Here is a 16,443-nt window from a genome sequence, read left to right on the forward strand (position 1 = left end):
TGGCAGGGGGCGGCGCCCAAGTGGGCAAGTCTTACGGCCTTCTTGCCCGGCCCGTCTCCCAGGGCAGCGACGATGGCAAAGTACTGAATGACCCGTTTGGTGTTAACCGTCTTACCGGCCCCCGACTCTCCGCTTGGACGACACAAACATGAGTCACCAAGGCCTATCTGGCCACTCCAATCCCTCCAACCCTCACCCACCAAATCTGGGCTCCCTGCCCACCTGCCCTTTCCCCCCATAGCAGCTCCCAACTCAAACCCCCGCATGTGATGACTCGGCCCTCGGGGGCAGGGGGCCTACAGCCTCCTTTGAGGTGATGCAGGGCTCACTGTGCACTAACTAGGGGTCAGGCCCGGGTCCACTCATTTCACCCTGTCAGGAAGACCCACTCCCACCCCATCTCATGAATGCAGAAGTAGGGTTCAGAGGAGTCATGTTGACCATCCTCATGAGGACCAGGCACTTAACTGACTCCGGGATTCCTGATTCTGCATGCTCGGTAGGCAGACAGGAGCGTTGCCGTGGGCACACACTCAGAAATGCGAGAACTTGAAGCCAAGTCTGTCTGGCTTCAAAGCCCTTGCTTTTCACCACCAGGCTGCTGCACCAGACACGTGCGTGCACACTCACGCCCACACAGTGTCCACATTAGCTTGGCTGGACATGAACCTGACGGGTGAGAATTCTGCTCTCCCATGGGGAGGGGGGGCGTGCAAAGGGAGGATCGGTATCTGGATGCCCAAACAAGGAGATAGTGAGAAGGAAGGGACCCCCTTCCTTCCCTCTCCCTGAGTCAGCATCAGAATGGACCCAGGTGGGAGGAGATTTTGGTCCTGGGGAGTGTCGGGGATGCTGATACTGGCTCCAGATGGTAAGCACTTCAGATTCTAACTTTGGAGAATAATTCTGGTTACACCCTTCCTGCAGAGCTGCCAGTATTTCCCACCCCACTCTGGAGCCCCGTACTCACGTGATCAGCATGGACTGGTTCTCTCGGTCTGGAGGAAAGGGGAGAGGAAAGGGCAGTCAAGCCAGACTGAAAAGACCAGCTGCCTTGGCACACCTTGGGCATCCATGGCATGGGGGCAGCCCCGCCACCTTCCAAGGCCAGAGGTGAGAGGGCCCCAGGTGGACCAGGGCGGAGAGCCAGATGGGCTGTACTAGGGTGTCTGTCCATCAAATGGATTCTGATTCATAGCGAGCCTCTGTAGGGCTGCGGAGGCTGTACATCTTTAAGACAGGAGACAGCCTCAGCTTGCCCTCTCCTGGGTCTGAGGCACAGGCAGGCCAGCGCTTGCTCCGCAGTGCCACCAGGCCTCAGTCTAGTGCCTGGCAGCATGGGGAGGGCCAATCTTCCCCAGCCACCAAGCCCAAGACATTGCAGCAGGGGAAAGGAAGGGGGTAGGGGATGTGGGCTTTCTGGAGAACGGGCAGGGGTCTTAGATAGGTGAGAGGGGTCGTGGAGGTCCTTACTGCGCAGCATGTCGTTGTAAGCGTTATCTGCCACCGCATATATATGGGGCGGGGCCTCTGATCGGCGCTTGCCCTTGTAAGCAGCCACCACCGGAGCCGTGTAGACTGGGAGCCATTTGTAGGGGTTGATGGTGACACAGAAAAGGCCTGAATACGTCTGAGGAGAAAGTGTGGAGGTGGGTCGTCAGGGGTCAGTTTCCTATCCTCCGTCTCCAACCCAGTGGCCCCTAGAATATTCCCCAAGGAGAGACTTACTATGTCCCGCCCATAGCTCTGCCCCTCACCCTTGGCTCCACCGCCAAACTGGAAGCAGCCCCCCTAGGTGCCAGCAGCCCTGCTCCCACCGCCCCCTGCTCGGAGCCCCACTCCGCCCCGGTGGGCGGCTTACGTAAATCATCCACCGTGCGTAGCGCTGGCGCAAGTTGTGCAGCACAGCGGCTTCGTTGAGGTGCGTCATCATGGCCATGTCTTCGAGCAAGTCGAAGCGGGGCGGGTTCATGGGTTGGACCTCGGCTTCGCGCACTGTCAGCACCTGCCAGGGAGGCCAGGTCGGTCTCAGAAACTCACAAGGGCAGTTCTAACCTGGCCCATAGGGTCGCTAGGCATGGGCATCGCCTGAATGGCAGTGAGTTTGGTCATTTAGAACCGATCCTGCTGGCTCTGAGCAGCGTTCCCAGGAATAGAGGCGCTAACTCTGGGAAAGGGGGAGCGAACCTTCTGGTCTTTGGTCTCCACGGTGACTTTGCCCCCGGTAGCCTCTGATTTGACCTCAGCCTCCACGTAAGCATCCTGTTCATCCGGCACCCAGACCCGCTTCTTTCCTGGGTTGGGGGAAGAAGGAGGATTGGGGCATTGAAGCACTTCCGGGGTTGGGGACCCTGCTCAGGTTCTAAGCCTGTGTCTGTGGCCCTTGCACCTCTCAGGGCCCTTCTGCATCCCTGTAGGGCCAGGTCCTGGAAGGGCAGAGCTGGAAGTCTCCCACCCCCCACCTAGAGCTGCTCCAAGCATCCCCTCCCTTTTTCCCACTGGGGAAGCAGGGCCACATGTGTGACCTCAGAAAACGCTCTCATTCCCTAGGCTTCTTTCCTCAAATGCAAAACCTTGAGTCCCATAGGAACAGGGCCCTCGACTATCAAGCAGGTGACTCTTAAGGGGGCTTCTGCTTCCTTCCTTTCACTGGGGACGCAACCTCAGGTCTCCCTCTGGGTCTGTGCTCCTTCCCACCTGGCCAGCTGGCCCCGGAGCTGGGAGGACGCCATACTTCATGGTGGCTAAAAGGATGGACTTGGGCTACAGACCAGCAGCTTCTAGTCCCTGCTCTACCACTTATAGGCAAGTGCCCAGGTCAGGCCCAGCTATATCATTGGCAGGCTCTCACAAAACACTGTGGGGTAAGCATTAACTGGCTAACCGCAAGGTCAGCAGATCAAAACCACCAGCTGCCCCGTGGGAGAAAGTTGAGGCAGTCTACTCCCACAAAGATGTGCAGCCTTGGACATCTCAGAGAAGGGCCCTCTGAGTGGAAATCCACTCGATGGCAGTGGGAGTGCAGAATGGGAACTTATGAAAAAGATATGAAACTTTCTGGATGATGAGAGCAGGGTAATAAACCAAACCAGGGTGGGGCGGGGGGTGGGAGTGGGTGGGAGAGGCTGCAAAGACAGCACCACCATGAGGCCCACCCTGGCCATGACCCCTTCCCTATGCTGCTGCCAGGATCAAATGAGATGATTCCTGGCAAGTCACCTGCTCTGAGCCTGGCACACAGCAAGCACTGTGCACATAGTATCTGTTGTTATTACTGCCTGTGAGCAAAGCCTATCTCTAAAAAGCCCAGCAGCTATGGCTCTGTGGAGAGTGCTAAAAATAACCCCAGCAGAGGTTTGGTAGACACGTGGCGGCAGCCACCATGCATACCGCTCTCCCTTCCTCGACCCCCAGCCCGAGTCTGTTCTCACTCTCTATGGCCCAGGGAGCAGGTGGCAGTATCCCCATTTTGCAGAGGAGCAAAGTGAGGCGCACTCCCACACATGCCGTGATGTACACAGAGTCCCTGGAACACCAGCCTCCGCGCCCCAAAGTCTGGGGGCAAGGTCTGGGGCTACAGCTGTCGGGAAGGGTGGCCCTTCTACCCTGAGCTCAGTGCCACCTTGGCCTGCACTTACCATCCCAGGCCACAGTGTGCACCTTCATCATCTCCTGGTAGCCCTGGCGGAGGTAGCAGGCAGATTCCCCGAGTTCGCTCATGTCCATCATGGCCCCAACACTGAGAGCTGGTGTGTGACGGCCAGAAATCTTGAGGGTTCTTGGGGGTCCAAGACAGCAAGCACTGGAAGATGACAGAGGGACCGGGAACTGGGGGCCGGGGGCTCCACACTGGAGCAGGTTCCCCCAGCCCACAATGATCCCCCTCGGCCTCCCTGGATCAACCCCATCACACGCCCTCAGACATCAGCACTTCCTCTCCCACAGATGGGACGCCCACCCATCCCAGCCCTGATCACTCACCTCGCAGGCACACAGTGAGGGCTGGGAGCTGTGCTCCCCTTTTATGGCTGCTGTCAAGGTCAGCAGAGGAGAGCTATGTCAGCAATCTCCACGTGTCACAGCCCCCCCAGCCTGGCCCCAGGACACAAAAGGCAAATTCCCTTTTATCTCCACCAGCACAGCGGCCCACGGGCTATTTTTACCTCCTATTGTCAGGGGATCACAAAGACCGGAGAGAGACACTCCACCGAGAGACAGGGAGGCTGGGGTTCAGAGACGAACAGGCTGGGACTAGACAGTGAGAGAATTTGGAAGACTGAAGGGCTCAGAGGGAGAAACTGCATCACCTAGACTTTGACACACACAGACGAAGGCCTACCACCAGAAACAGAACCCTCTGCAGAAGGCTCAGAGAGGACAGAGCACTGGCCGAGTCTCACACATCAGCAGTGGCAGAAGAGCAAGTCAACAAGAGAAGCAAGAGCGAGACACAGACACGACCCTCTCCAGCACAGAGACATCGTCTCCTCCTCCCCTATACCTATTCCTAGCTCTCTGAGGGCCAGGGCACCCTGAGGTCCCCTGGGGAAGTCACAAATAACGAGAACCAGACCTGGGACCCTAGGAACCAATGCATGACTTGGGCGAAGAGGAAGGGAATCTAGACTAACTTTCTCTTGACACTCACAATGAGCAAGGGCCCCCGCTTTCAGCCGGCGCTGGAGATGTGTCACTCAGTCCGCCTGACATCGGCTTCACAATGTGTCTCAGTGCTTCCAGGTTCTTCTGCCCGTCACCCCACTCAGGCCCTTGTCACCCCACAGCATGTCACAGACGGAGAATCAAGGGATCTGGGAACCTTAGACACTAGACAAATGGAACGACAGAGTCCCAGAATCGGAATTCCAACCAAGATCTCAGACGCACTCCACACAAAGAAACCCTCCTCTTCTTCCCCCATCATGGTCACCCGTGGCTACCAAGACAAGTGTGTGAGCACGTCAGATAAACCAGGTAGAAGTAACGTCGAAACGACATACCCAGCCATATGTATCTGCTCAAAGCAGGCAAATAGGCATGGAAGAGTGGTCCTCCACAGGAGAGTAATGCCTGAGGACCTGTCTGTTAGAAAGGAGTGCTCCTTTTGTTAAAAAAAAAAAAAAATGCATCAAGCATTTAAGATTAATGCATATTACTATATGTGTGTTACAAAACACTTTAAAAACAAGCCCTGTTGTCTATCAAGACAAGACAGTGGGGGAAAGAATTGTCTTTTCAACAAATGGTGCTTGAACACACGGGTAATAAGATGCAAAACACTGAGGTTGCACCTCTAACGTAACACCATAGGGGAAATTATCTCAAAATCAATCAAATGCCTAAATGTAAGAGCTAAATCTGTAAAACTCTTACAAGGAAAAACAGGGCTCAATCTTTGTGACTTTGGATTATGCAATAGTTACTTAAAATATGACACTAAATACACACCCGATCAAAAATATATAGACAAATTAAACTTGATCAATTTTTTAAAAAGTTTGGACTTTCATGGGCACCATCAAAAGTGGGAGAAAACATTTGCCAATCACCTATCTGAAAAGTATCTATTTCCAAAATATGTAAAGAATTCACACAACTTGACAATAAAAAAGACAAATAATTCAATAAATGATATGAACAGACAGGCATTCCTCCAAAGAAGGTATACAGATGGGCAATAAACACATAAGAGGGGAAAAAAAGTTCAATAACATTAGTCATCAGAGAAACGCAAACCAAAACCACTATGAAATACACTCCACACCTACTGAACTGGCAATAAGAAGTCAGATAGCCCTTGGTCACACCCTACCAGGCCCCCCACACCCTCCTCACCACCGACTTGGATCACTTGTTGTTCCCTTGTCCCTGGGTTTGTTAACACCACTACCTTTCCCCGCCACCTCCCCCTCTCCCATGTTCCCCAGAACTGTTGGTTCCATTGTTTTCTCCTCCAGATTGTTCATCCAGCCTATCTTATTTAGACCTGCAAAGATAATAACATGCACAAAAACAAGACAGAGCAAAACCAAGCAACAATATACAACAAAGCAACAGCAACAACAAACCAATGACAAAAAAACAAAACAAAACACAACAAGGAAGAAAAGCTTGTAGTTAGTTCAAGGATTGTTTGTTGGCCTTTAGGAGTCTTTTCCAGTTCAGTCTGTTGAGGCACCACTCCCTGGCCCCAAAGTCCACCTTCAGCATTCCCTGGGGACCTCGCCGCTCCATTCTCTTCTTGTTCTGTTGCACTCCCTTAGTGTTTTGCCTCAGTGTGGTGGGATCAGATCGGATGCCATTCCCACACTGTATCTCCGGTGTCCCCTTTAGGGCTATGGGTCAGTAAAGGGCGTCATGTCTCATAGTGGGGCCGGCCTTGTGGTCCTCTCTGTGGACTGGCTGCTCTAATTGGGAACATCGTCCTCAAGGGCTGGTGGGCCAAGATGTGCTCCACTCTCTCCTCCTCTCCTTTCGCCTGCACCCGTGTGCTCTGATCAGAATAGCTGAAACCCTAGTGGGGACTGGGCATGATAGTGGGACAGGAGGAAAGTCAAAGGAAATAGAGGAAACAGCTGGGAGGCAAAGGGCATTTATAGAGGTCTAGATAAAGACATGTACATATGCAAATATATTTATATATGAGGATGGGGAAATAGATCTATGTGCTTATATTTATAGGTTTAGTATTAAGGTAGCAGAAGGACATTGGGTCTACACTCAAGTACTCCCTCAATGCAAGAATAAATTCTTCTATTAAATTGACATTCTATGATGCTTACCTTCCTGACACAACCACTGAAGACAAAGCGGGTGAATAAGCAAATGTGGTGAAGAAAGCTGATAGTGACCGGCTATCAAAAGATATATAGTGTCTGGAGTCTTAAAAGCTTGAAGGTAAACAAGCGGCCATCTAGCTCAGAAGCAGCAAAGCCCACATGGAAGCACACCAGCCTGTGCAATCACGAGGTGTCGAAGGGATCAGGTATCAGGCATCATCAGAACAAAAAATCTTACCATAGTGAATGAGGGGGGGATTGGGGAGTGGAGACCCAAAGCCCATTAGTAGGCCACTGGAGATCCCCTTGCAGAGGGGTCTGGGGTAGAAGATGAGCCAGTCAGGGTGCAATGTAGCCAGTCAGGGTGCAATGTAGCAACGATGAAAAATACTTTTCTCTAGTTCCTAAATGCTTCCCACCCCCCACTATCATGATTCCAATTCTACCTTGCAAGTCTGGCTAGACCAGAGGAGGTACACTGGTACAGATAGGAACTGGAAATACAGGGAATCCAGGGCAGATGATCCCTTCAGGACCAGTGGTGTGAGTGGCGATACTGGGAGGGTAGAGGGAGGGTTGGTTGGAAAGGGGGAACAGATTACAAAGATCTACATGTGACTTCCTCCTTGGGGTACAGACAACAGAAAAGTGGGTGAAGGGAGACATCAGACAGGGCAAGATATGACAAAATAACGATTTATAAATTATCAAGGGCTCATGAGGGAGGGATAAGTGGGGAGGGAGGGGTAAAAACGAGGACCTGATGCCAGAGGCTTAGGTGGAGAGCAAATGTTTTGAGAATAATGAGGACAATGAATGTACAAATGTGCTTTACACAATTGATGTATGTATGCATTGTGATATATGAGACCCCAATAAAACGATAAAAAAAGGGGAAAAAAAGAAGTCAGATAGCAAGTGCTGTAGAGAATGTTTAATGGTGTGCCTCCTTAGGAAAAGTCTGGCAGTTCCTCAAAAGGTTAAATATAGAGTTACCCTAGAAACTGCCAAGCAAGGCAACCATATGCAATATGGCCCAGCTATTCTATGCTCAGGTCTATACCCAAGATAAATTAAAACAAAGGTCGACAAAAACCTTGCACACAGATGTTCAGAGCAGCATTTTTAATCATAGCAAGAAATGGAAGCAACCCAAATGCCTGTCAGCTGATGAATGGATATACCAAAAGTAGTATGTCTACACAATGGAGCATGAAGTGCTGATGCAGATTGCATCTGGATGAATGTTGAAACATATGCTAGGTGAATGAAGCCAATCACAAAAGGCCACATGTTAGGTCATTTCATTTCTACGATACGTTGAAACATGCAGAATGGGTAAATCCATAGAGACAAAGCAGAAAAGGGGATAAAGAGGTTGGAGGGCAAAGACTGGAGGATGATGACTGAAAGGTATCGGGGGGGATGAAGCTCTAAAACTGTGGTAGTGATTACACAACCTCGTGGATATACTAAAAACTGCTGAATGGTATACTTTAAGTGAGTGAATCCTATGGAATGTGAAGTATCAACTATATAACACTGTTACCAAAAAAACACATGACCAAGTTTGGCAACATCTGTCAAAATTACAAATGCCCAGACTCTTTCAAGAATTAATTCTACAATGTGTCCCCAAGTTACAAAATGATACAGGCTCCCATAAGAGAGACTGTTTCCAGCCTTTTCCATTACAGCTAGTGCTGCATTATTCTATTCACCGTCTGATAAATTTTCATAAGTGCATCCTGATCAAGAAACAAATGATCAGAATCCTCTTACCGTACTCCTCCCACCGTCCTCTCCATGTTAATAATCTCCTGTTCTGATGCCCCGACTAGTTTTGTCTATTTTTATATGGATGCCCCATGTTTTGAAGCAGAGCGTGTATTGCCCAGTGTATTTCCCCAAAAAACCATGTCGTCCCCTCTTGAGTTAGTGTCCTGTGTGCAAAGTGCACAGGATCATGTGGGCACCACTGTGGTGCCCACGCTGTCTTCCTTTCTTCTTCTTCTCAGCATATATGTGAGAACATCATCCTGTTTAAACTCTTTTCGAGAAAGGTAACTTGTTTCTTGTCTGCTTCCTCCCACCACTCCCACGAGAAAAGAACTCCATAGAGATACAGGCTTGGTCTGGCTTGTTGACTCTGATAACTGCAGTTCCTTGTAGAGGGCCTGCACAGCACAGAAATTCAACAATAGCCATGCATAAAAGAATGAGTCAAATTTGGGTTGGAGAGGGTTTCCTCTCCTGGTGGAGTTAAGAGGTCGAGGAGCTGGACTTGAACATTTGTAGCAAGCCCAGAGGCTGAGGAAGACTGCCCTGGTTCAATGATCTTCAGGAAGCAAGGCTAATGCTAATCTAGAGCATCAGAATGTCTATCAAGTCTAGTCTATATCAGCGGAACCCCACAATCAGCTCCTGGTAAAAACCTGGAGCTGAGAAGCCAGCCCAAACAACAGGCCTTACAGTGCTCTGTGGATTCGCGTCCACTACCCAGAGCACTCCTTGTGTGCAAGCATGCTCAGAGACAAACGTGACCATGCAATGAGGAAACCCAGTCTGCTGCGAGATGGTCAGCACATGCAATGAATGGCAGAAATACCTATCACCGGCCAAGGATTTGGGGTAGTGGTTATGTGTCAGGCTGCTAACCTTATGGTCAGCAGTTTGAAACCAACAGTCTGTCCTATAGGGTGGCTGAGAGTCGGCATCAACCTGATGGCAGTACGTTTGGTTTGGAAGGGTGGGGCTGGAGCAGAGGGAGCCTGCGCACTTTGTGAACCTTGAGAGCGGACAAAGGGGCAGGAACAAGGAAGCAGAGTTGGAAAAAGGACGTTTGTTGGGGACTGCAACCAATGACATAGAACAAAACATGCATGACTTGTTGAATGGAAAATGGATTTGCTCTGTTACCCTTCATCCAATTCACAATAAAAAGTTGAAAATAACCACCACCGGGTGGGGGGGGGGGGAATGACTTTGGAGCATGAGCCTGCCAGCAATGGAAGAGGCTGCTTTGAGAGGAAAAGAAGTGACCAACACAGAGAAAGAGTCAAGTAGAGGGTCCAGAGGGCTTAAGGCTTCCCACTGGATGACCCCTGATGAGTCTGTTCCAGTGTGAGATCTCTAGGATTTGAGAACTCTGTTTCTAACCACCCTCTCACCCCAAACTAACCCATTCACCAAGAAGGCCAATACAGACAGTGTAGCGCTGATCTTCCTGCCTCCCCCGGCACCCCCCCAGCCCCGCACCCCCACTGCTGAGGACAGGGCCAGTGCATGTGCTGCTCCCCTTGGTTTAGAACCTGGATCTGTCAGAATTCTGGAATCCTGCAGCAAAACACTTGAAGCAAATAGGACCAAATGTATACAATAGTTTGCCCATGATTCTTTGTGCTTTCTCATGTCTTCTAAAAGTCTCTCCCCCATTTTCCTTTTTTCCTGTTTAGAGACTTCTAGGGCTTTGGAAACCAGAGACATCAGAGCTGGAAGGGATCCCACCAGGCTTAGGCCCTCAGCTTAGAGCGGGTAGAGTCAGGCCCAGGCCAGCTCTGGAACTTCCAACCCCCAGGCTGCGTGGTCTACCACACAACAGAAAAGGCAGGAAGGGAGAGAGGAGTCTTGGTCAGGATGGACATGCAGGGCAGCTGCTCACCTGCAGCCTGGCTGGCAGTGTGTTCATCCTCTTAGGCGGGAGGGGCCTCTCTCTAGAAATCACCCACAGAATTACAATCTACAAGGGACATAAGGGACTGTTGGCTGTGGGAAGGCCAGAGCCTCAGGATGCTCCTGGCCTCAGCTCTCCCAGGCTCACAGACCCTGGAGAATCCCAAATGACCACGAGCAAGGCTGTTGCCACCCTCAAAGACCTTGAAATGCCTCTTGTTCCCCCCAAGCCCTACAGCAGACTGAGAGAACTTTGGGTCTGGCCGGGAAGTTAAAGGGAAGGAGTAGGATCGAGGGCAGAGGGCAAAGAGGACTCCAGCAATGCTAGGATGCAGTGGGGCCGGACCCAAGATGGGAACCAGTCTAGGTACCCCCGGCTCCTCTTCACCCAAGGCCTTATATCAAGTTGCCAAGAGTCCGAGTGCCCACAGCTTTGTAAGTCAGATCTGAGGGCAGCTACTCCAGGGAGATTGAGCTGGGGCTACTTTGGGGAGATTCCCTTGAGCAATGAGTTGATGGAGCAAGTCCCCAAAGGGACCGAGTCCCTCTGGCCTTTCCTCTCCAACCCAAGGTATCACTGAGGGGGTGGGGACTAAAGCAAGCCAAGGGCAGGCTGATAGACTAGGCTCGGAAGATGCAATTGGAGTATTTTCCCCAGCCTAAACTGCCACCAACGTATCCCACTGCCTGGAATTCCTTCTTTGGATCAGAGTCCATTGGGGCAAGGCATCGCAGGGGTCTGTGCAAGTGGATGGTCATTAAGAGGAACATAAATTCAGTTCAACACACAGTAAGCAGCTTCTGGTTTATGCCCCATAATGGAAGAAGGGATGCTCGCTGTCCCAGGAAAGACAGTCAAGGAAGACTTGAGAGAGGGGAAATTGGACAGATAAAGTCTGATGTCCACAAGGAGAGGGCAGGGCAGCAGGGTCCCTGTCCTCACGGAGCTAAGCTGGGGAGACAAAAATAAACCAACAAGTATGTTTTTCATAGTAATCGAAGCGTGTGGAGGGTGCTTTTAGGGAAGTGAGCAGAGTAATACTGTGAGGGTAATGGAGGGGGGGTATACTTTATTCAGGGAGGACACCACTAAGGACCCCATTTAAGGTGAGATCTCACATGAAGAAAAAAAAGCTGGCTGGGCAAAGAGCTGGGGCAAGATCATGCTAGGCAGAAGGGGCAGCAGATACAAAAACCCATGGAGTGACTGGGGCACTGTCACAATGCTAGGGTGGCAGGTCGGTGAGCAGGGCGAGAAGAGCCATACGAGGTGAGGGGGACGAGGTCTGCAGGAGCTAGATCTCCCAGAGTCTTGTAGGGCTTGGAGTCTCCATTGGGTTGCAGATATAGTGAGAAGGGCCAGAGAGGAAGGGATGTGGATTTGGATCAGGGCCGCCCCAGTTCCCAGGTGAAGAGTAGACTAGTAGGGCTTGACACCCAGGAGGGAGAACGTTGTCCAGATGAGAGAGGGTGGGGATGGAGCCGCGGGGCAGACCGGCATGAGCAGCCAAGCTGGAGGAGAAGGGTGGGCCAGGCGAGGTGGGGTGGGATGGGGGCTTAGAAAAAGAGGCGAGGCTGGACTGGGCAGGTGGGAAGAGGCTGTGTAGAGCTTCAAAAGCCAGCTTTGGCCGCGGAGCTTTATCCTGCAGGAGTTGGGGCACCATCAAAGGCATCGTTATTTATTTCATTTCATCAAAGAGCGCGGAGCAAAGGGGCTTGACAGGGCGGGTTGGATGGATGCATTCCCGAGATCCCTCTGGCAGCTGGTGTGGAGGAAGACTAGGAGGGTGAGCCTGGGGGTAGGAAGGCTGACTTTGGAGGAGGCTGCAGTAAAGGTCCAAATGCCAGGGTGGGTGGAGGGGGTGAGGCCCAAAGAGGGGCCTTTCCCTGCCCCCCCCCCCGTGGGCACCCCAGGGGTGAGCGAGCCCCCTGCCTGTCCCAGGCTCAGCCCCTCCTGGGTCCTGGGCAGCTGCAGAGGGCCCGAGTGGGCCCCAGCTCATTTGCTTCAGGCAGAAAATAGGATGAGGGCAGCCAAAAGGCAGCGGGGGCTGCTTATCCGGAGTAGAGACGCCTCGGCGTGGATTTACGGCTGAAAGGTTCCTGGGGGGGAGGTGGCAGGGAACCAGCTGTCCCCCACCCTCACACAGGGCACCCAGAGAAAGGAGGGAATGGAGACTTCGCTGCATCAAGAGGGAGGGCAGGGCAGACATAGAACGGGGCCAGAGGATGAAATGGCCCTTGGGTGATCACACAAGCCTCGCTCCCTTGGACAGTCAGGGAGATGGAGGTACGGCGGAGTCAGAACGTGCCCGAGCTCACTTCCTGAATTATTCCGGCAACTAAACTTCTCCTTTCTGCAGAGCCCAGGGACCTCCCAGAGTGCTCACAGGGTGACAGGGAACCACCCTGGAGAGAAGTGTGCCAGGGCAGCCCTCCCAGCGGGATGGGCAGCAAGATGTGGGCTGGGCCGTGAGCGGAGGTGGGCAACCCCGTCACTGGCTCTGCCCTGCTCTCTGATTTTGCTCCCTCCTTGAGCCGCACTGTGCCTTAGGCCCTCGCTGCCAACATTGCTCTCTGGCTCTGCCCTCTACTTCCACCCAGACTCAGGGTGTCTGGCATTTGGTGGGGATCTCTTGTATGTCTTAAGGCTCTTGATGTTTCTGTCTGTCTCTGCCTTCGGAGGCTCTGTACGTTGCAGTCTTAGCCTCTGACTCCATCTCACTAGAGCTGAGCTGGGCCAACCTCCCACCTGCAGTGTGTCTTCACGGGTGGAGTGGCCCCTTGTAGGCAGTGCTCAGGCCCAGTGCCCAGGCCGGGACAGGTGACAGCAGCTGTGGATCTATCTATAGCTCCCTTGCCCTTCAATTGTTCCCAACATCAAACAATGGTTGGGCCCTGGATTAGACACCCCCCACCAGCCTTGCTGAAATGGCTCCCAGGGGACAGCAGATGAGGCTCACGAGGGTCACATCATGATCTCCCACAAGTGTTTGCCACAAGTCTGGGCCTCCATGTTCCCTGGGCTCTAAGCCCTTCTCGTTCAGAGGCTGTGTTAGGAGAGGACCTTGGATAAGACAATAGGGGGTGGTGTGGTGTGTGTGTGTGTACCTGCACACAGGCATGTGGGTTTCCCTCCTCCCACCCAAGGAGGTTACTTTAAGGACTAAGGTGCGCCTGACACACACCATGGTATTTTCAATCGCCTCATATGCTTGTAAAAGTTGGACATTGACTAAGGAAGACCGAAGAAAAATCTGTGCATTCGAACCCTGGTGTTGGTGAAGGAGACTGAAAGTGCCGTGGGCTGCTAAAAAGACAAACGGGTCTGGCTCGGAAGAAGTACAGCCAGAATGCTCCTTAGAGGACAGGAGGGCAAAACTTCATCTCTCTTCATTTGGCTGTGTTATCAGGAGAGACCAGGCCCTGGTGAAGGACCTCGCGCTTGGTCACGTAGAGAGGCGCTGAAAACGCGGAGGGCCCTCAGCAAGGTGGAGTGACACTGTGGCTGTAGCCAGGGGCTCAAACATGTGAGGGCGGCGCAGAACCAGGTGGCACTGTGCTCTGTCGTACAGAGGGTGACAGTGGGTGGACGCCAAGTCAATGGCCCCTACCCACTGCCACCACCTTTGGTTGACAGTCATGTGGACTGGGGTGCCAGTTCCACCAGGGCAGAGCCTGGTCTTTCTCCTGCTCTCCTGTACCCCCTGCGTTTGCCTGGTACCTAGTGGGTGTTCAACATACAAGAAAAGTTGCTGAGAAAATTCTGCTTGTTGTTGTTATCTTTCTATTCTATTTTCGCCATGAGCTTTTTGATGTCCTCTCGCACCTTTCTGGCCTCGGCCCTTAAAAAGAGTAAGGCGGCTCTATGGCGCACGGTGACTCATGCTTGGGAGGCAGGGCCCGAGGGGCGGGGAAAGGAATGGAAAGACAGTGAATGTTTCCTCAAACATTTTGAAACCGCTTTATCGAATAGGGATGAAGAACCTGAGAGCTACAATCCGATTACCTAGGTCTGAACCCTGATACTGCCACTTACCAACTAGTGAAATCTTGGAGAATGACTCAGTCTCTTCATGCTGGGGGTTCATAACGAAGTTCTGACTCCTTGAGCATTCAGTGAGTGGAAACGTGGGCGCTCAAAAAATCATTGTGGGTGCTATTACCATTGTTGTCAACTGTTTAAAAAGTAAGCGTCTACTCTGTGTCCAGGAGAGAAGCCCATCCTCACCCCTGAGTTGGACAGTCTGGATCTGAATCCCAGAAGTCTAGCCCGGTGGTGGAGAAGATGTGCTCATATAAAACCACCCGAGAACAAATGGTAAGCCCGAAGAAGGCTTCGCAACCCCAGGCCACACATCAGAGGTAAAAAGGAGGGGTGGGGACAGGCTCCTGCCTCCTTGCAGGCCCCCAACTCTGCAGCCGGGCTATTCTTAGAGTCTCCACAACACCAGCAGTTGCTGTTGCTCATATCAGCTTCCAGAACCAGCCAGTCCTGGGATGCCCAGCTCCCACCCCCACTCTTGCCTGTTGGCCTCCCTGCCAGGTATGGGCCCCGCTGGCTCTATTCTCTCCACTGCACTGGCCACCACAGGTATGTAAAGAGCTTGGGTGTGGGCTCTACCAAGATCCCCCTTGCCAGGCAGCTGGGCTGGGCTGGGCAGGAAGGCAGAAGGAGACGAGCAGCAGGAGTGAGTTCTACTGTTACTCGAAGGCACCAGGTAGTCAGTCTAGTCCAACCTTAGATCCAACACTATGACTACATAGAAGAGGTAAGGACTGGAGACACAGGTTGGCCAAGGGAAGGGAAGGGAAGGGAAGGGGAAAGAGGGCAGAAAGAGTAGCAGGGAAATGGCTGGGAGGCCAATGTGTAGAGGAAGGATGAAGCCCCAGGTCAGAGCTTCCTTCAAACCAGGTCCATCATGGCTGGGACAGGCAAATCAGGACCGACCCAAATTTGTCAAATGTAGGTTTACTGGAACGATAACTAACCCAAACAACACAAACCCACTGCCACCAAGTTGATTCCAACTCATGATGACCCCATAGCACAGAACCACCTGCCCTACAGGGTTTCCCAGGCTGTATAAAAGGCTGTTTACAGAAGCAACCAGCTACATTTTTCTCCCATGGAGTTTGAACTATTGAATTGTAGGTTGCTAAGCAAGCACCATTGGACATGGGGTCCTCAGAGGAGGTGCGTGAGTACTTTCAGGAGTGACAGAAGAGGGTCTAATAGCCCTGGCTGTGGAGTTATACTGTCCAGCTCTGTCCCTTACTTGCTGTGTAACACTGGGCAGGTCTCTTTTCCTCTCAGCTTCAATTGTTAGCCAATAAGTGGACCTTATTCCATTGGGATATTGTAGATTTAATGCAATAACGTACATACAAGAGCTTAGCCTGAGTCTGACACGCAGTGCACACTGTGTAAACATCTGGTGATGTTTTCATTAGCCTCCCAAGGACAGGAACGGTTTCTTCTTCAGCTTTACGGGGGATGCAGGGACTGGGCTGGGCCTGGACTCTGTTAAGACGACCTCTTCAAATTCTCACTGAGTTTTTCAAGCAAAGGGACCCTGAGCCAGTTATTTAGCCTGTCTGGGCCTCAGAATCCTTCTCTGTAAAAACGGATCTAGAACAATGTACATGCCTTATAACCTTACTGAGAGAAACAAGCAAAACAAACCAAAATAGTCCAAAGACCTCTCAACAAAGTGAACGTGGGAATTCTGTGGGTAAGTGTATGCTGGTGTAATATGGAGCAAGACCTGTGTCTGCCACCACGGGGAGAGAATGTGAGGCAGTGCCCAAGTACGCTGTGACATGTGGCAACGTAGCTGGACCATGATTCTCAGTGGTTTGGCAGTTATGACATAGTTATCCCCCATGATGATATCTAATATAATAGAATCACCTCCATCGTGAGAGCTACTATAAGCAGTCAATCCTTCAAAAGGGAGCTTACATGGAAGTGTGGCCTGTTCCAATATATTTG

The 16,443-nt window shown here is 51.9% G+C and overlaps 1 protein-coding gene across 1 annotated transcript in view; it reads right to left on the reverse strand.

Annotated features, from left to right (window-relative positions):
* The window catches only part of MYH7B (myosin heavy chain 7B), a 40,479-nt gene that overhangs the window by 18,048 nt on the left and 5,988 nt on the right, over positions 1 to 16,443 (reverse strand). The window contains exons 2-7 of the mRNA XM_045295274.1: positions 3,639 to 3,802; positions 2,188 to 2,294; positions 1,862 to 2,005; positions 1,474 to 1,630; positions 971 to 998; positions 36 to 132 (exon numbers count right to left, since the gene is read on the reverse strand). Coding sequence (XP_045151209.1) covers positions 36 to 132; positions 971 to 998; positions 1,474 to 1,630; positions 1,862 to 2,005; positions 2,188 to 2,294; positions 3,639 to 3,802 — 697 coding nt within the window. The remainder of the gene's footprint in view (positions 1 to 35; positions 133 to 970; positions 999 to 1,473; positions 1,631 to 1,861; positions 2,006 to 2,187; positions 2,295 to 3,638; positions 3,803 to 16,443) is intronic.

This window comes from Echinops telfairi, unplaced genomic scaffold (genome assembly GCF_000313985.2).
Source record: "Echinops telfairi isolate 266 unplaced genomic scaffold, ASM31398v2 ScPeMD7_5592;HRSCAF=6446, whole genome shotgun sequence".
Taxonomy (NCBI): domain Eukaryota; kingdom Metazoa; phylum Chordata; class Mammalia; order Afrosoricida; family Tenrecidae; genus Echinops; species Echinops telfairi.